This window comes from Callithrix jacchus, chromosome 9 (genome assembly GCF_049354715.1).
Source record: "Callithrix jacchus isolate 240 chromosome 9, calJac240_pri, whole genome shotgun sequence".
Classification (NCBI taxonomy): Eukaryota; Metazoa; Chordata; class Mammalia; order Primates; family Cebidae; genus Callithrix; species Callithrix jacchus.
The window spans coordinates 50344793-50364823 of NC_133510.1; the positions used below are offsets into that span (position 1 = coordinate 50344793).

At 44.7% G+C, this 20031-nt stretch overlaps 1 protein-coding gene and 2 pseudogenes across 17 annotated transcripts in view; 2 read left to right on the forward strand and 1 right to left on the reverse strand.

Moving 5' to 3' along the window:
• The window catches only part of MDM2 (MDM2 proto-oncogene), a 34443-nt gene extending 31740 nt beyond the window's left edge, over positions 1 to 2703 (reverse strand). For 4 of the 16 annotated variants that reach the window (XM_054238300.2, XM_054238298.2, XM_054238297.2 and 1 more), the window contains exons 1-3: positions 2393 to 2703; positions 1815 to 2073; positions 1605 to 1689 (exon numbers count right to left, since the gene is read on the reverse strand). In XM_054238300.2, coding sequence (XP_054094275.1) covers positions 1605 to 1685 — 81 coding nt within the window. In that variant the 5' untranslated portion in view covers positions 1686 to 1689; positions 1815 to 2073; positions 2393 to 2703. Of the gene's footprint in view, positions 1 to 1561; positions 1691 to 1814; positions 2074 to 2392 lie in introns of those variants that run through there. The other 12 variants (XM_078336102.1, XM_054238299.2, XM_078336099.1 and 9 more) reach the window with 6 other exon arrangements.
• A 3013-nt stretch (positions 2704 to 5716) lies between these two features.
• LOC100392216 (SUZ RNA-binding domain-containing pseudogene) lies at positions 5717 to 6531 on the forward strand (annotated as a pseudogene).
• Positions 6532 to 12626: 6095 nt separating this feature from the next.
• LOC100391846 (small ribosomal subunit protein uS8 pseudogene) lies at positions 12627 to 13111 on the forward strand (annotated as a pseudogene). Its single transcript, XR_013521767.1, has one exon. The product of XR_013521767.1 is annotated as a small ribosomal subunit protein uS8 pseudogene (transcript).
• The last annotated feature ends 6920 nt before the right edge of the window (positions 13112 to 20031 follow it).

The window sequence follows — 20031 nt, forward strand, 5'->3', positions numbered from 1 at the left end:
TCGCCTGTAGTCCCAGCTACTCGGGGGGCTGAGGCAGGAGAATCACTTGAACCCAGGAGGTGGAGGTTGCAGTGAGCTGAGATCACACCACTGTACTCCAGTCTGGGTGACAGTTGAGACTACTACAACTCAGCATTTTCTTCCTACTATATCATGCTGCCTCTTAGTTGGTCTGCATTTCAAATATCTGCTTGACATTATTGAGCTTCTGCTATGCACTCAATATAGGTACTGCCAAAAAAAAAAAAAAAATTACAAATAAGATATATGACCTGTATTCAAGGAGCCTGCCAACTAAATCAGGGTCAATCTTTTCCTGTAAAGAGCCAGACTGTAAATATTTTCAGCTTTTCATACAGATGGTGTATCCACCTCCCAGGTTAAAGCGATTTTGCCTCAGCCTCCCCAGCAGCTGGGATTACAGGCGAGTGCCACCATGCCCAACTAATTTTTGTATTATTTTTTTTTTTTGAGACGGAGTTTCGCTCTTGTTACCCAGCTGGAGTGCAATGGCGCAATCTCGGCTCACCGCAACCTCCGCCTCCTGGGTTCAGGCAATTCTCCTGCCTCAGCCTCCCGAGTAGCTGGGATTACAGGCACGCACCACCATGCCCAGCTAATTTTTTGTATTTTTAGTAGAGACGGGGTCTCACCATGTTGACCAAGATGATCTCGATCTCTTGACCTCATGATCCACCTGCCTCAGCCTCCCAAAGTGCTGGGATTACAGGCGTGAGCCACCGTGCCCGGCCTAATTTTTGTATTTTTAGTAGAGACGGGGTTTCACCATGTTGGCCAGGCTAGTCTTCAACTCCCGACCTCAGGTCAGCCCACCATGGCCTCCCAAAGTGCTGGGATTACAACATGAGTCACCTCGCCCAACTTATAATTCCACAAAATCTTTCTTATAGAAATAGTCACACAGAACTCATGTACAAAGCAACACTATCTGTAATACCCAAAAACAGGAGGCAATTTTTAAAAAGCTATCAGTAAAGGCATTTTAAACATAGTATACTCATGCTATGGAATACTATGCAGCCATTTAAAAGAATTATGTAAACGGTATTTATTGACAAGGATGTAAGTCATAAAACACCTATAGTTTTATCTTGTTAGTACAACAAACATGAAAATAACAGATTTAAATTCAAATGTAAATATATGTGGGTATGCACATAGAAAAAAATCTAAAAGGGAACATGAAGAAAAAGGCTGGAATTTTCAGGTTTTACTTTAAAATTTCTCTAATGACTAAAATCTTTACAAGCATGAATAATTTTTGTGACTTTTAGAATCCATTTTTTAAAAATTTACTGGAAAGTCAAAAAGGAAAAAAATGGATCACATAACAAATATAACTTCAGCAACCACACTTAAGAATGTAATGGAACTAATTTTTAAAGCCCATGTGGCAAAGGACTAATAAAATACTGACCAATTTTTAACACTTTTTAACTCCACGCAGTTATGTCCGAGGTAGCACACTTTAAGCTATGCACATACAATTTCATTTACAGAGCCATGCTACAATTGAGGTATATGAAATTTAGTTGATCACCTCATAAATTATTCTTAAAGTTACACCAGACAAAAATACCAACCAGGGTCTCTTGTTCCGAAGCTGGAATCTGTGAGGTGGTTACAGCACCATCAGTAGGTACAGACATGTTGGTATTGCACATTTGCCTACAAGGAGAAAAAAAAGACACGATGAAAACTGGAAATCATGAAACATCTGTGAAAAATACATCATATATAAAGGGCATAAACGCCTTTGTTAAAACTAAAGCTACAAGGAAGTCAGTGCTTACCTGGATCGGTAGAGAAAAAGTAGTAGGCGTCCGCGCCCACAGGTCCACCCTCCAACAGCCACTGAACACAGCTGGGAAAATCCATGGTTTAAATAGTCCCAGCTGGAGACAAGTCAGGGCTTAGCTCCTTTTACTGCAGTTTCGGAACGTGTCTGAACTTGACCAGCTCAAAAGGAAAAGCTGAGTCAACCTGCCCACGGAACCGGCCCAAGCCCGCCCAGACTCCGCGCCGCGTTCACATTGGCGACAGGAGAGGCACCTGCGATCATCCAGACCCCCACTCAGAGGTGGCCACACAGTCCCCCGCCCACGCGACCTTTACCCCGGACTCTCGTGGAGACCCCCCCCCCGAACCCGCCCCCTGCCGCGAAAGCCGGCCGAAACCCCGCCCTCCTTCCCGGCGGCGACAGCCTTGCCTCGGTCCAACAAAACCTGCGCAAAGCCACGTGCCCCGAGCCCCGAGCCCCCTGCCACGAATGGCACAAAGGCTGCGATAGGGCAGAGGCTGGGAACCAGCAATGGAGGGAAAACCGTCACAGCCCAGACCCAGAAGTGACCGCTCGCTGGCGGGCCGGTACCTGCTTCACACCATCCGGGGTTTTCGCGGTTAAAGTCGGGGTCCCTCGAGGGTCCCCAGTTTCCTTCACAGGGCGCGCGGAAGCACGACGCCCTGGGCCTCGGGAACCATTCTACTCTCGGGGCCCAGGCACTGGGCGCTCCAACGCACTTAATCCTAGGAGGGACGGGTGTCCTGGCGCCGAAAGCAACAGGATCTCGGTCAGAGGGGTCGGGGCCGCCCCTCGGGCTCGGCTTCTTGCTCCATCTTGCCAACACACAAGGCCGCACAAGCCCTACAAGCAGCCAAGCTCACCGGGGTGACTCGATGCGCGCCCCCTACCGCCCAAGGGAAGCGCGCCGCGCGTCGCGGAGCATCCGGGCATTTGTGCGCGTGCACGCGCCTGGCCCCGCCTCTTCCCATTGGGTCCTGGGCTCCGCCGCACCGCCTCCGGGAAGGTGGAGCCGGGAAAATCGTTCCCCCCCACACCCGCCGGGCGCGGTGGGCTTTGAGGCGGGGCGGGGGTCTTGGCCGCGATCCAGGCGGGTAGGACTCGGCCCTACGCGGTTCCCGCCTGGTTTGGCGCGCCGTGCTGGGACACTCCTTTAGCCGTTGCGCTATTTTTGTATTTCTTGTGTTTACACATCCCGCCCGTGGTGGAAACTGCGACAAATGCGGATCTCTGTGTAGCTGTTACCAAAGAGAAACCAAAATCAACAACTGTTAAATAAATTAAGCCCACTCCGCCAGCCGCTGGAGTTGTACACAAGTTATTTTAAGGACCGTTTTTAAAAAAAGATTAAAAATAACACTTAAGGCAGGCTTATACACCGGTGCATACAGCTGTTCTGGATGGAGAACAAAGATGCTGGTTACCCTTGGTGGGGAGGGGAGCGGTTACTCTGCGCTTTTAGAATGTTTGGGTTTGGCCGGGCTTGGTGACTCATGCCTGTAATTCCATCACTTTGGGAAACCAAGGCGGGGGAATCACCTGAGGTAAGGAGTTCGATATCAGCCTGGCCAACATAGTGAAACCCCGTCTCTACTAAAAATACAAAAATTAGCCGGGCGTGGTGGCGCAAGCCTGTAGCCACAGCTACTCAAGAGGCTGAGGCAGGAGAATCGCGTGAACCCTGGAGGTGGAGGCTGCAGTGAGCCGAGATCGTGCCTCTGCACTCCAGCCTGGGCGACAGAGCGAGACTCTCAAAAAAAAAAAAAAAGTTTGGGTTTGTTAAATCTACACCTTTATTATCATTAAAATATATATTTAAAAAAAATTTCTTTTTTAAGATGGGGTTTCACCATGATGGCCAGGCTGGTCTTGAACTCCTGACCTCAGGTGATCCACCTACCTCGGCCTCCCAAAGTGCTAAGATTACAGGTGTGAGCCTCTGCGCCCGGCCATTAAAATATATATTTATATATTATACACTCATTCTGACTCACCTACTTGCCCACAGAGGTGTGGCAAAAATGTTTGATTTTGTCTCATAAATTGAGGACATAAAGAATTGAGTCAGCTAAACCCAAAAACACAGCCATTGCAAAGAAGGAACACCTTTCTTCTCTGCCCAGTAAGCTATTAGCTCCTTGTGAACAAGGACCTTTTTTTTATAAAGTTACATCCTTCCCTTTTCCCATTCCCCAGCGTACTAAAAAGGAATCTTCCTTAAACACAGTGGTCACTCAGTTGATTTAAGTTCATTGCCAATATGATTAGCTTAAAGGATTTTTTTTTTTTTTTTTTTGAGGCGGAGTTTCACTCTTGTTACCCAGGCTGGAGTGCAATGGCACGATCTCGGCTCACGGCAACCTCCGCCTCCTGGGTTCAGGCAATTCTCCTGCCTCAGCCTCCCAAGTGTCTGGGATTACAGGCACGCGCCACCATGCCCAGCTAATTTTTTGTATTTTCAGTAGAGACGGGGTTTCATCATGTTGACCAGGATGGTCTCGATCTCTTGACCTCGTGATCCACCTGCCTCAGCCTCCCAAAGTGCTGGGATTACAGGCGTGAGCCACCATGCCCGGCCAACTTAAAGGATTTAATATGTCTTTTAAAAAGATGTTGTCTTTACCAGATCAAATGCAGTGGGGTTTCTGATTGTGAGACTCAGTGCTTGACACTGAGTGTCAAGAAAAATCTCAAGCAGTGAGAAAATGTAAGCATGAAAAGATTGCTAGAAGTTGGTATTTGTTAAATATCAAGTGAATGGGTTTGTGCTATAAAATTTCAGAGACAGAATGAATTGCTTAGTGAATGCTGGGAGCAGTTCACAAAGGCCTCAGAGATCACACGTATTTTGTGTCTTGAAAGATGGTGAGACTTAAATAAAACCAGAGAGTATTCCAGGCACAAGAAAATGATCACAAAATGCAGAAAAGAAAATATAAAATGACTGTTTGAGATACAGTAAATAAGTTTGACTTGCATTAAAGTCAAGAACAAGTTTTAAGAACTTGGAATCTCCTTAAATGCCAAGCAAGGAAATTTGGGCTTTGAACAGAGTAGACATTAGGAGTATAAGAACAGGTGATTTGCTTCAAAATGTATTTTAACAGGACCACGAAGAACTGATTCAATCTCAGAATAGTCAGGCCAGCTGCCTTCTGGACCAAATTTCCCCCTTCTCATTGGCCTTGTGCTTTGAAAAAATTATCTTGACGGAATTATTAGAGCAGAAACAAAAGGCAGAACTGATAAGATTAGATCTTTTCTAATGTAACCAGAAAAGAAGGGGCAGAAATGAAGGCAGAAGGGAGAAGAAGCAGGGGTGGGGGGGGAGAGAGAGAAGCAAAAAGGGTTCACTCAAGAACCTGGTATTCAAAACTGTGTGTGCCAGCACTGCCACTGCATGATGATTCAGTGTTGTTGGAAATAGATGCTTGGTCCCACAAAGAAAAATTAGCAAAGGATCTCAAAGAATGTTGTACTTCCTGGACTGCAGGAAGGGTGCCCTTGCTAGCCACTGTGCCACAAGAGTGCAATGAACGAAGGAAAACACAAATTTATCCCCTAGGCATTTGGGGTCATCCCTACTGCTATGTCTGACCCCCGTTGGCTGGAGCCAGACCTTTAAACTAAAACCCAATTGGCTAACTAACGACTTAAAACTTTTTTAAACAGGTAAAAGCAGTGGAGAGCTGGGTCATGCCTGTGAGCACGTCCAGCACAGATATCTTGGTTAAAGTACAAGGACATAGAATGTACTACGTGCCTGTAAGCACGGCATGTCTAACAGCTACATAGGATAGGGCTTAAAGTTATTAGCACACTTATTCTTTAACAAGAAAGGAAACTTTAAAAAGGAAGTTTTCTACTTCCCACAAGAAGTTGAAAATACTGCTGATCAAAAAAGTCTGGGGGGAATGAAAAGTTGAGTTAGTTTTAGATGATGTATCACAGAACAGAATTCATTGGTAAAAAGCTTAGGCTTGGAACAGAGCTTGAAACAGCAAAAGAATTAGAGGAATGACCAGAAAGCCAAGGGCCATATAGTGATGTCTAAAAAACCAGAATCAAGTAATAATATTGAATACAGCAAAAGTCAAAGAAAATGCAGAATAAGAAAGCAAGCGATCTGGAAAGCAGCAAGTGAGACAGAATATGAGGAGGTCGCTGAGAGCTGGGAGGAGGCAGCAGACAGCAGGGAAATAGACCTCTGAAAAAAAACTGAAGATCACACAGAAAGACAGCAGGAAAGCCAAATCTCTTCCCAAAGTGCCCATTAGGATTCAGGACTGTAGTTTTCCTGCGGAACCCCCTCCACAGGTTCTCATCCTCAAGAGACCCACCAGCAACGTTGTGGTCAGCAGCCCCAACTCTGTCAGCAGGCTCGCCCTTTCAGTCAAGTCGCTGGCAGGGCGGGAGGCCAAGACCAGGATCCTGGGCAGTGTCGGGCGAGGAGGAGCAGGAGAAACCCATCTTCAACAGGTGTTCTTCTGATCTTCCCTTCAGGCCAACCAGGATCTTCCAACCCAAAGACAGCAGGCAGCCTAGTAATGAGCTCAGACAGCCTCTGGGTCCTGATGGGTCAAAAGGCTTCAAACAGCAAAGATAAATGCTGGCAAGAAGAGATGGTGTGGCTGCCTCGTCAGTGCCTTCTAGTTGTCTGCCATGTCTCTGTCACCCAGGTTGCAGTGCAGTGGCATGATCTTGGCTCACTACAGCCTCCACCTCCTAGGTTCAAGCAATTCTCCGGCCTCAGCCTCCCGAGTAACTGGGATTACAGGCTTGTGCTACCACACCTGGCTAATTTTTGTATTTTTAGTAGAGATGGGGTTTTTCCATGTTGGCCAGGCTAGTCTCAAACTCCTGGCCTCAAGTGATTCGCCCACCTCAGCCTCCCAAAGTGCTGGGATTATAGGCATGAGCCACCATACCTGGCCACAACCAGTCTTTAAAGCATGGTGAAAACTAAACAACATTTAGCTCAGAAACCATGTTTAGAATGCTGAGTTTCACAATATTTATGAGACTATCTAAAATTACAGAAGTAGTTCAAATTCTCTATGTCTTTCCAAACATCTGGAACTGAATAGTGTTAAAGCAAAATCCAGGCTGGGTGCAGTGGTTCATGCCTGTAATCCATGCGTTGGGAGGCTGAGATGGGCAGATCACTGAAGGTCAGGAGTTTGAGACCAGCATGTGAAACCCTGTTCCTGCTAAAAATACAAAAATTAGCCAAGTGTGATGATGCAAGCCTGTAATCTCAGCTACTTGGGAGGCTCAGGCAGAAGAATCACTTGAACCTGGAAGTGGATGTTGCAGTGAGCTGAGATGGTGCCACTGCACTCAATCCTGGGCAACAGAGCAAGACTCTGTCTTGGAAAGTAAAAAAGTAAAAAATAAAAAGCAAAATCCCAGCAGCAAATAGTGAATATAAAGACTTTTTGTTTTTATTTTGAAAATTAATCAGGCCGGGCACGGTGGCTCAAGCCTGTAATCTCAGCACTTTGGGAGGCTGAGGCGGGTGGATCATGAGGTCAAGAGATTGAGATCATCCTGGTCAACATGGTGAAACCCCGTCTCTACTGAAAATACAAAAAAAAATTAGCTGGGCATGGTGGCACGTGCCTGTAATCCCAGCTACTCAGGAGGCTGAAGCAGGAGAATTGCCTGAACCCAGGAGGCGGACGTTGCGGTGAGCTGAGATCGCACCATTGCACTCCAGCCTGGGTAACAAGAGCGAAACTCCGACTCAAAAAAAAAAAAAAAAAAGCAATTTAATCAACTTTTGTTTAATTCTACCTGAAACATGCAGAAACATTCACAGAGAAGTTAATAATTCAACAAAAGAAACCACCTCAAGTTCTTCTGCTCTGGGAAAAAAAAAAAAGAAACCACTACCCAGAATTCACATTTATAATTTCTGTATCAAATTTTTTTATTTTGTATTTTTTTGGAGACAGATTTTTCACTCCATCACCCAGGCTGGAGTGCAGTGATGTGATCTCGGCTCACTGCAGCCTTATCCCTCCACCTCCTGGGATCAAACGATTCTCCTGCCTCAGCCTCTCGAGTAGCTGGGATTACAGACATGCACCACCACACCAGGCTAATTTTTTATTTTTAGTAGAGATAGGGTTTCACCATGTTGGCCAGGCTGCTTGAACTCCTGACCTCAGATGACCCGCCTGCCTCAGCCTCCCAAAAGTGTTGGGATTACAGATGTGAGCCATTGAACCCAGCCCAAATATTATTTTTTAATTTTTTATTTATTTTTGAAACAGAGTCTTGCTCTGTCACTCAGGCTGGAGTGTAGTGAGCCAAGATTGCGCCACCTTGCCTGGCTAATTTTTAGAATTTTTAGTAGAGGCAGGAGTTTACCAAGTTGGCCAGGCTGCTCTTGAACTCCTGACCTCAAGCAATCCACCTGCCTTGGCATCCCAAAATGCTGGGATTACAGGTATGAGCCACTACTCCTGGCCTAAATATATTTTTTAAATGAAACATTGCTTAGAAAATTGAAATTTCACTGTTATTCTTTATCCCATTCCCCTCCCTTCTCTTGATAATGATCAATTTGATGCCTGTCCACTGCATCTGTGTTTTATATATTCACTGTAAATATATGAATCCATAAACAACCAGGACAGGAGGCTGCATACACCTCTAAAAGAACTTGCTAGGCAACAGAATAGTAAGCCTTATAGTAAATAGAATAGTAAACCTTATAGTAAATAGAATAGTAAACCTTATAGTAAGTTTTAATATGTAATAAGGAAAGCTCTCCTTATTTTTTTCAGATCTCCTTATTGTTTTGGCCCTTCTTGGATGTTACTTTTAGAACCAATTTGTCTAAGTCACAAAAAGAATCCTCTTGGGATTTTGCTTTGCATTGCATTGGATTGACAGACTAATCTGACTTCTTTTCAGTATGTATTCTTCCAAGATAAGAACATGATATCACTCCATTTTTTTAGGTCTCTCTTAACATCCTTTAATAATGCTTTATTGTTTCTTCCTTAAACCTTTGTATGTTGGGCTAGCTTTTTTCGTGTTTTAGAAGTTTCATTGCTGTTTTTAAATTATACCTTCCTTTTAAAATTTTATTTTCTATTCAATTATTGCTGGTATATGAAACAATTACTCATTTTTGTGTTTTGATCTTAAAGCTAGCAATACTGCTTTTTTGTTTGTTTGTTTGTTTTTGATACGGAGTCTCACTCTGTCATCCAGGCAGGAGTACAGTGGCACAATCTCGGCTCACTGCAGTGGTCTGCCTCCCTGGTTCAAGGGATTCTCCTGCCTAGAGCCTCCCACGTGGCTGGGATTACAGGTGCCCGCCAGCACGACTGGCTAATTTTTGTATTTTTAGTAGAGACAGGGTTTCACCATGTTGGCCAGGCTGGTCTCAAACTCCTGACCTCAAGTGATCCACCCACTTCAGCCTCCCAAAGTGCTGGGATTACAGGCTGCATTTTGTTTTGTTATACAGTACTATTACTTTTTCAGTAGATGCTCTTGGATTTTCTGTGTAGATAATATTATTTGCAAAATCACCAACTTGTCTCTTCTTTTCTTATACCTATTTTTCATTTTCTTACAACCATTATGAAGCAGGAGCAGCGAGGAACAAACCTCTTGAACACTGAACTGAGGAAGGAAGTGGTTTTTATTCAGCTAGGAGCTGTGGGGGGCTACAGCCTCATTCGCCAAGCTTCTGGAGGTCTTAGGCTTACAACGCTAAAGGGAAAGGGGAGGCGCAACTATATCATTGTCCATCTGCTGAATGTCCAACCTCAAAATCTTTTGGCTTCATTGATTTGCTAATTCATATGCAGTGTGAGGGGGAACTGGCAGGGGAGGGGGCTTACAGAGACAAGACAAAAGCAACAAGCCATTTGTTGGCAGAGGTGTTTCCAGGAGGGAGCCTGGTCCATGGAGACCTGTGGGCATGACCCAGTGCTGGGCCCCAGCCAGCAGGGATAGCATTCATTTGCAGCTCTTTCAAGGTTAACAGATAGCAGAGATGCTGGGAACTAAAAAGGGAGTGATTTTCCCAGCTCTTTGGTATTTTTTTTATTTTCCTTTTTCACCCTCCTTCCCATCTGGAAGTGGGGAGGTAGGAGGTGAAATAGAAGCAGGCGAGGGGGGCCTCCCCTCTCAATTGAACAATTCTTTCTTTATGAAAGAGTAGCAGTGATAGTGGGCAACCTCATCTTATTCATGACATTAGTAAAAATGCTTTTAAAATGTGATGTTTGCTGTAAATTATAGGTAGATTCTCTTTATTACATAAAATTTTCCTTCTTTTCCTGGTTTTTTGAGGTTTAAAAAAATATCAATGAGTGTTCAGTTTTATATACTTCTTTTTTATGCAGCTAGAAATGACCATGTGGCTTTTCTCCTTTAATCTGCCTATGTGGTAAGATTATATTGATAGATTTTCTAATATTGACCTTCCTTGTTTTACTCAGATACAATTCTATTTAGTTACAATGGATCTCTTTTTTTTTTTTTGACATTTGTGAATTAAATTTGTAACAGATAAACTATTACATGATGATATGGGGGTATAATTGAGTTCCTGCTCTTAGAAGGTAACAAGTATTTCAGAGATTTTAGTAGGAATATTGCCCTGTTAAGAACACTCAGTTCTCTAAAGCTAAGTTCAAATAAGGCCCAATTCTTGGCCTGAGACTCTGGTTCCCACAGGGGCAATACAGGGTGAACTGGTTTGATAACTTTCACCGTTGAGAATTTTTGTTTATTTTGAGAGGGAGTCTTACTCTGTCTCCAGGCTGGAGTGCAGTGGTGCAATCTCAGCTCACTGCAACCTCCACTTCCCATGTTCAAGCAATTCCCCTGCCTCAGCCTCCTGAGTAGCTGGGACTACAGGCAGGCGCACGCCACCATGCCTAATTTTTTGTATTTTAGTAGAGACAGGGTTTCACCATGCTAGCCAGGATGGTCTGGAGCTCCTGACCTCGTGATCTGCCCACCTCAGCCTCCCAAAGTGCTAGGATTACAGGCGTGAACCACTGCATCCCAGCCTTTTTTTTGAGACTAAGTTTTGCTCTTATTGCCCAGGCTGGAGTGCAATGGTGCGATCTTGGCTCACTGCAACCTCCGCCTCCCAGGTACAAGCGATTCTCCTGTCTCAGCCTCCCAACTAGCTCGAATTACAGGCATGTACAACCATGACTGGCTAATTTGTTTGTATTTAGTAGAGACGGGGTTTCACCATGTTAGTCAGGCTGGTTGCGAACTTCTGACCTCAGGTGATCCACCCGCCTCGGCCTCCTAAAGTGCTGGAATTGCAGGTGTGCACCACCATTAAGAGTTTTAAGAAAGGACCAGGAACAATAGAAGTCATCTTTTAGTGGAACAAAGAGTTTACAATCTCCCAGCTGACCTAAATCTGAGATATGTGATTATTGTGTCTGAAAGTTGCAGAGCCACTCAGCTGGCTGAAGAAAGGTAGTGAGGTTAAGCAGCATCCCCCACTCTTTGGGGTGGAAAGGTTACTGGAGTTTCCCCCAGATTAAGTGGTTCCCGGAAAAGATGGAAGGAGTAAAAGCAGTTCTGCTGGTAAGTCCTAAGATGGCCACTACCTGGGTAATAGAACCCTGGAAGCAAAAGACATAGGATATCTATTGGTAGAATGTGCTGGACTAGGGAGAAAAAAGTTGAGCTTCATTCATATACCCCTGCTCAACTTCCTACCAGGAGCATGCCACAGGTCTTTTTGAAGAAATATCATTTGGACACCTGCCAGATGGAGGGAGCTGATGGCCAATTGGTAATAATCAGAGAAACTGGGACAACCAACAGAAAGGGACAGAAATGGTCCCCATCATCTAGTTGAGGTTGTTCATATAATGAACCATGGTTATGTCCTGCTAATAAAAGGGCAACAAATTTTGAAGGGCAATTATGTAAAGAAATGTAATTTTCCTCTCCTTCCTCCTTGCCACCCAAACTGGTATTGGGATGGCAGGAGTCACGGGTGGTTTTCTATTGCTGTGTAACAAATTACCACAAATGTAGTAGCTTAAAGCAACACAAATTATTAGCTCACAGTCCATATATCAGAAATCCAGATAGGCTCACCTGGTTCCTCTGTTCCAGATCTCATAAAGCCTAAATCAAGGTGGGCCAGCTTGTGCTCTTAGCTAGAGGATCCAGGGAAGAACCTGCTTTCTAGGTCATTCAAATTGTTGGCCAAATTCAGTTCCTTGTGGTTGTAGGATGGTAGTCCCCTTTTTCTTGCTGGCAGTGAGGACCGCTCTCAGCTCCTAAAACCTTCCTGAATTCCTTGGCACATATTCCCCTCCATCTTCAAGCCAGCACCAGCAACGGGGTGTTCAGTCACCCTTGTGCTTTGAACTTCTGACTTACTCTCCTGCTACTAGCCAGAAAAAACTCTGACTTTAAGGGCTCATTGATTTGTTGAGGCTAACACAGATCATCTCCCTTTTGCCATGTAATGTAACAGAACCCTGGGAGTAAAGCTCATCATATTCACAGATTCCCACACTTAAAAGGGAGGGGATCATCCATGGGCAAGGTCATTGGGAGTCATTCTTAGAATTCTGAGTACCACAAGTAATAACTGGAAATACAGAATGGGATGTGACAAGAAGACCTATGTCCTACATCCCACACCCCCATTCCCAATTCCAGGTCACCAGAGCCATAAGTCCAGCCTGCTCTGGTGAGAGGAGGAAAGCTTTGAACCAAATATTACTTGAAATTTCAAAATGAAGAAGTCAATAATAATTGAAATGAGACTGCTTTAAAAACTAAAAGAGCTCTTTCCGCCATCTTTTGGTGCCGCCACAATGGTGCGCATGAATGTCCTGGCTGATGCTCTCAAGAGCATCAACACTGCCGAAAAGAGAGGCAAACGCCAGGTGCTTATTAGGCCGTGCTCCAAAGTCATCGTCTGGTTTATCACTGTGATGATGAAGCATGGTTACATTGGCGAATTTGAAATCATTGATGATCACAGAGCTGGGAAAATTGTTGTGAACCTCACAGGCAGGCTAAACAAGTGTGGTGTGATCAGCCCCAGATTTGATGTGCAACTCAAAGATCTAGAAAAATGGCAGAATAATCTGCTTCCGTCCCGCCAGTTTGGTTTCATTGTATTGACAACCTCAGCTGGCATCATGGACCATGAAGAAGCAAGATGAAAACACAGGAGGGAAAATCCTGGGATTCTTTTTCTAGGGATGTGATACATATATTTACAAATAAAATGCCTCATGGACAAAAAAAAAAAACTAAAAGAACTGCTGGGTGCGGTGGCTCATGCCTGATATCCCAGCACTTTGGGAGGCCGAGGCAGGTGGATCATGAGGTCAGGAGTTCGAGACCAACCTGGCCAACCTGGTGAAACCCCGTCTCTACTAAAAATACAAAAATTAGCCAGGCATGGTGACAGATGCCTGTAATCCTAGCTACTCAGGAGGCTGAGGCAGGAGAATAGCTTGAAACTGGAAGGTGGAGGTTGTAGTAAGCCGAGATTGCACCATTGCACTCCAGCCTGGGCAAAAGAGTGAAACTCCATGTCAAAAAAAAAAAAAAAAAAGTAAAGAAAACTTAAAGGAACTGTAAGATTATGGATTTGGATTAGATGTCATTTTCATCCCAATGAAAAGGGGTATTACCCAGAGCAGCAGCGCTGAGGCCTGGCCCAGCTCCCTAGCTCCCTGGCTCTCTGGCTCCCTGGCTCCCCGGCTCCCCAGCCCCCGCCACCCCCCAGCCCCTGCTGTTGCTGGGGCAGCTTCATCAATGGCCAGGAGCCCAGGGAGTCCTGGGCCTCACAGCCACCCTGGTGGCTGGAGCAGGTCCTGGCCCTCCCAGGGGAAGGGGCGCTAGGGAGGCAGAGGGTCTTGCCAAGGGCTTTTCATCCTGTATGTCAACTGGAGTGGAAACCTAGACGAGGCGCCCCCGAGGCCGGCCCTGCACATAAACACCTTCCTGTGTGTGTGGCTGTCTGAAGAGCGCCTCTGTGAGCGGCTCCATCCTGGGGCTCTGGAAGCTGGGGAGGGACGCATGCCTGTGACCCCAGGAATGCTGCCCACTCCAGCCTGGCACTGCATTCAGGGACCGTCCGCCGGACCCAGAGACCTGGGGCTGCCTGGCCCTCTCCAGACAAAAAAAAATTTTTAAATAAAAAAAAGAAAAGAAAAGGGGTATTACATGGTACAGTCACCAAAACACATTCGATTGCAGTAAAACTCCAATAAGGAACCCTTTATATTGATCTTTATGATTAGGGCTTTTTTTGTGTGGGTTTTAGAGATTGGTCTATATTAGTCTTTCCTTATATACTCTTGTCCAGTTTTGAAATCAAGGTTTTAAAGGTATTATAAAATGAGTAGAGTAGCTTTTTCTGTTCTCCAAAATGGTTTGTATAAAACTGAAATTATCTGTTCATTGAAGGTCTGATGAAACTAGGCTTGAAGATGTCTTGCTATTAGAGATTTTTGACTACCATTTTTAATTTGTAGAATAATTATTATTTAGGGCCAGGCACAATAGTTTATGCCTGTAATCCCAGCACTTTGGGAAGCTGAGGAAAGCAGATTACTTGAGGTCAGGAGTTTGAGACCAGCCTGGCCAACATGGTGAAACTCTACCTCTATGAAAAAAAAATTTTTTTTTTAATTAGCTGCTGGGCTGGGCACAGTGGCTCACACCTGTAATCCCTTCACTTTAGGAGGCCAAGGCAGGTGGATTGCCTGAGGTTGGGAGTTCAAGACCAGTCTGGCCAACACGGTGAAACCCCATCTCTATTAAAAATACAAAAACTAGCCAGGCATAATGGCAGGTATCTGTAATCCCAGCTACTCAGGATTACAAGCATGACAATCACTTGAACCCAGGAGGCGGAGGTTGCAGCGAGCCAGGATTGTGCCATTTCACTCCAGCCTGGGTGACAGAGCAAGACTGCATCTCAAAAAAAAAAAAAATTGGCTGGTCATGGTAGTGGGTACTTGTAATCCCAGCTACTCAGGAGGCTAAGGCAGGAGAACCACTTGAAGCCAGAAGGCAGAGATTGAAGTAAGCAGAGACTGTGCCACTGCACTCCAGCCTGGGCAACAGAGTGAGACTCTGTCTCAAAATAATAAAAGGGCCAGGTGCCGTGGCTCATGCCTGTAATCCCAGCATTTTAGGAGACCGGGGCAGGCGGATCACCTGAGGGTCAGGAGTTTGAGACCAGCCTTACCAACATTGTGAAACCCCATCTCTACTAAAAATATAAAATTAGCTGGGCATGGTGGCGCATGGCTATAATCCCAGCTACTCAGGAGGCTGACCAGGAGAATCGCTTGAACAGGAGATGGAGGTTGCAGTGAGACAAGATTGCACCATTGTACACCAGCCCGGGCAACAAAGAGCGAAAGTCTGTCTAAAAAAAAAAATAATAATAACTACAATTATTATTGTTGTTGTTTAGTTTTATTTCTCCTGAAGTCAATATTGTTTATATTTTTCTAGAAAATTATTTGATCATAATTTTCTATTTTTTAGATATGATCTTTTGATGTATGTCTCTACTATATCTGTAAGTATATTGTCATTTTCAATCCTAATATATGTTATTTAATATTGGGGATGTTAGCCAGGCATGGTGGTTTATGCCTGTAATCCGAGCTGCTTCCCAATGAAAAAGGGCATTGCATGGTATAGTCACCAAAACACATTTGATTGCAGTGAAACTCCAATAAGGAACCCTTTATATTGAAATTTTTAAGCTGGGGCTTTTTTTGTGTGGGTTTTAGATTGGTCTATATTATTCTTTCCTTATATTCTCTTGTCCAGTTTTGACATCAAGGTTTTAATGGTATTATAAAATGAGTTGAGTAGCTTTTTTGGTCTTCAGATTCTCACAAAAGTAGTCCTGCCTTGCAGGCCTGTCAAGCAGTCTTTGGTAGCATTCAAGTCCTCATCCCAAGGCAAGTTGTGGTTGGCATGCCCAGTAGGTTCCTTGAGTGAGTGGGAGAATCCATGCCCTTGAGCCTGCAGCCTCTGCCTGAACACTCCCTTTTCCTGGTGGCTGAGGCGTTTGGAACACTCTAACCACTACAACTGGCTCAAGATGTCTCTGCTGTTGGTCTTCAAAGTGGTTAAAAAGACACTGCCTCCTCCCTGATGAGGAGCTGCCTCACAGTCATACGTCTCTTTAATTTTTTTTCCTGTGGCTAGATCTAGAAGGCAACTGCCATCTAATCTCTGGCAGTCTCCAGATTCCGGTCACTATAACATTTGCTTTATAAAAAATGCCATAATAGTCTTTGTTTCTTTATTATAAGCTAACACGGCCACTTACATAGATTATGTCAAATGTTTGGGGTCAGTCTGTTCCCTATAACCCAAAGTAAATGGCAGAAAGTTAAGCCAAAGAAGCACAAATGACGCACCTTGCAGTACATGACTTGCTGAGGATAGCTCAGGAGAGTGCTCATTGGCTGAGAGTCTTAGCAACATAGTATGTTTACCTTCACTGACTGCAGCAAACAGTGCAGCTGCCTTATCAGCCCTAATTGGTCATGACCGTAGGTAGCAATATGAACAATATTGTAAGAGATTGTTATATACAATGTGGGGGTTACACCTTTAACTCACTCCAGCTCAGACAGGCAGATAGAAAAGTAGCACTTTAGGCAGGGCGCGGTGGCTCACGCCTATAATCCCAGCACTTTGGGAGGCCGAGGTGGGTGGATCACGAGGTCAAGAGATCGAGACCATCTTGGTCAACAAGGTGAAAGCCCGTCTCTACTAAAAATACAAAACTTAGTTGGGCATGGTGGTGCGCGCCTGTAGTCCCAGCTACTCGGGAGGCTTAGGCAGGAGAACTGCTTGAACCCAGGAGACAGAGGTTGTGGTGAGCCGAGATTGTGCCATTGCACTCCAGCCTGGGTAACAACAGCGAGGCTCCGTCTCAAAAAAAAAAAAAAAAGAAAAAGAAAAAAAAAGAAAAGTAGCACTTTAGGCTGGGCATGGTGGCTCACACCGGTCATCCCAGCACTTTGGTAGGCTGAAGTGGAAGGATTGCTGGAGCCCAGGAGTTCAAGATCAGCCTGGGGAACATAGAGAGACACCATCTCTATGAAAATAAAAAAATTAACCAGGTATGGTGGTATATGTGTGTGGTCCCAGCTACTCAGGAGGCTGAGGTGGGAGGATCACTTGAGCCTGGGAAGCCGAGGCTGCAATGAGGTACGACCTCACCACTGTACTCCAGCCTGGTCGAGAGAGAGCCAGATCCTGTCTCAAAAAAAAAAAAAAAAAAAAGAGGTGGAGGAATTGAATAATAAGAATTTGATCATGATTTTATAGCATAGGAATAATTAGTTCACTGGAAAAATACATAAAAATTTCCAGGCCTTTCCATAACTGGGAAGAAATAGTTGCCTAAATTAGTCTACTCCCTTACTTCTTATTATAAGGCACCTAAAAACTTTCTGCTAACCTATCTAATTTCACAGGTACCTTGATGCAAAGAAGGAGATGTTCATAGAAGGGAAATGCATAGTCCAGGTAGATCCACCTTTCCAAAATAAGGAACTGATATTCTGGTGTATAAATCAGTCTCTTTAATTGGTTTAAAAAAATTTTTTTTTTTTTGAGACAGAGTCTTGGTCATAGCCCAGGCTGGAATGCAGTGGCACAATCTCAGCTCATTGCAACCTCCAACCCCCAGGTTTGAGCGATTCTCCTGCCTCAGCCTCCCAAATAGCTGGGATTACAGGCGCCCACCACCACACCTGACTAATTTTCGTGTTTTTAGTGGAAATGGGGTTTCACCATGTTGGCCAGGGTGGTGTTGAATTTCTGATGTCAGGTGAGCCGCCTGCCTTGGCTTCCCAAAGTTCTGGGATTACAGGCGTGAGTCACCACGCCCAGCCTTTAAAAAAAATTTTTTTTGACACAGGGTCTTGCTCTGTTGCTCAGGCTGGAGTGCAGTGACATGATCACAGCTCACTGCAGCCACAACCTACTGGACTCAAGCGATCCTCCTACATCAGTCTCCCAAGTAGCTAGGACTGCAGGCAAGCACCACCACACCTGGCTAATTTGTAATTTTTTTGTAGAGACAGGATCTCCCTATGCTGCTTAGGCTGGTCTCAAACTTTTGGGCTCAAGCAGTCCTCCTGCCTCAGCCTCCCAAAGTGCTAAGATTACAGGTGTGAGCCACCATGCTTGGCCTCTTTAATTGTTTAAACAGCTCAATTCATAAGTTTTCTTAATTTCTAATTCTGTGATTCTATCTCCAGGACTTTCGCATCTGGTACATAGAAGGTACTCAGTACATTTGTTGGATGAATAGATGGCCAAACCATCATTGTTGTTTTGTTAGTTTTATTTTTTATTTTTTCCAAGACAGAGTCTCACTCTGTCACCCAGGCTAGAGTGCAACGGCGTGATCTTAGCTCACTGCAACCTCGCCTCCCGGGTTCAAGCGACTCTCCTGCCTCAGCCTCCTGAGGTGCTGGGATTACAAACTTGCATCACCATGCCCGACTAATTTTTGTATTTTTAGTAGAGACAGGGTTTCACCATGTTGGCCAGGCTGGTCTCAAATGCCTGACCTCAGGTGATCCACCCACATCAGTCTCCCAAAGTGTTGGGATTACAGGTGTGAGCCAGCGCTCCTGGCCAACATTTAAAATTTAATGGTGGGTGGATTACCCACCATTAAAGATCACCCTGGCCAACATGGTGAAAACCTGTCTCTACTAAAAATATAAAAATTAGCCTGGTGTGGTGGCAGGCGCCTGTAATCTCAGCTACTTGGGAGATTGAGGCAGGAGAATCGCTTGAACCTGGGAGGCAGAGGTTGCAGTGAGCCAAGATCACGCCATTACACTCTAGGCTGGTAGACAAGAGCAAGACTTAAAGTAAATAAAATAAAATTTTAAATTTTATGAATTACAGTCATTTTCTTCCCCATAGTATTACTGTGTGATGATTTGTTTCTGCAGAGGGATACTGGCCGACAGTTTGAGGTACAGCTAATTACATTTAAGGCAGATTGTAAACATCTTCATTCATTCAATAAAAACTTGCTAAGTGCCTATTAACTTGGATGCTCAGCTCCAAGTTAATAGGGAATTAGGGAATTGGAGAATACAATTATCATAATTTTTAAAAGAAACTGTCCCAGCTACTCAGGAACCTGAAGTAGGAGATCACTTGAGCCAGGGAGTTCGAGGCTGCAGTGAGTGGTGATGGTGTCACCACACTCCAGCCTGGGTGACAGAGCAAGACCTTGTCTCAAAAAACAAAACAAAAACTATGGTTATTTTTTCTTTCTTTCTTTTTGAGACGGAGTCTCGCTCTGCACCGAGGCACAGGCCATCACGACTGGATAATTTTTTTTGTGTATGTGTTTTTAGTAGAGATGGGGTTTCACCATATTGGTCAGGCTGGGATTACTTCCCAAAGTGCTGGGATTACTTTGGGAAGCCAAAGGCGTGAGCCACCGTGACCAGCCCAAAACCTATAGTTCTTATATTTAACCACAGTGGAAGGTGGAAGGAGTTGCAATGGAAAATAGTTAGATGTTCTAAGCAGCATGTTGAAAAACTTGGGGAAACCAATCCACGTGTACTTAGAAATGGAAGAAGACTAGTAATCATTAAATAGAAGGAACTATTGATCTCCAGGGTCTCACTCATCCAGCAGAGGTTTAGGAGGCAAGCATAAGGTTAGAAATCCCAGGCCTTTCCAGAAGACTGGGGAGCCACGCAGACTGGTAAACCAAGAACTGTTGGACATTAGTTGCTTTTCCATTGTTTTTTGCTATTATCAATAATGTTGTTTCTAGGCGTAATGGTGCATGTCTACTCAGGAGGCTGAGGCAAGAGGATTGCTTTAGCCTAGGAATTGGAGGTTGCAGTGAGCTATATTTGCACCACTGCACTCCAGCCTGGGCAAGAGAGCAAGACTCTGTCTCTAAAAGTGATGATAATAATAATAATGCTGTGATAAACTTTCATGCACAAAAATCCTTATGCAGAGCTGGACATGGTGGCTTATATCTGTAATCCCAGTACTTCACGTGGCCAAGGCTGGAGAATTACTTGACGCCAGGAATTCAAGACTAGACTGGGTATGGGCAGGCGAGGTGGCTCAGGCCTGTAATCCTAGCACTTCGGGAGGCTGAGGCGGGCGGATAATGAGATTAGGAGATCGAGACC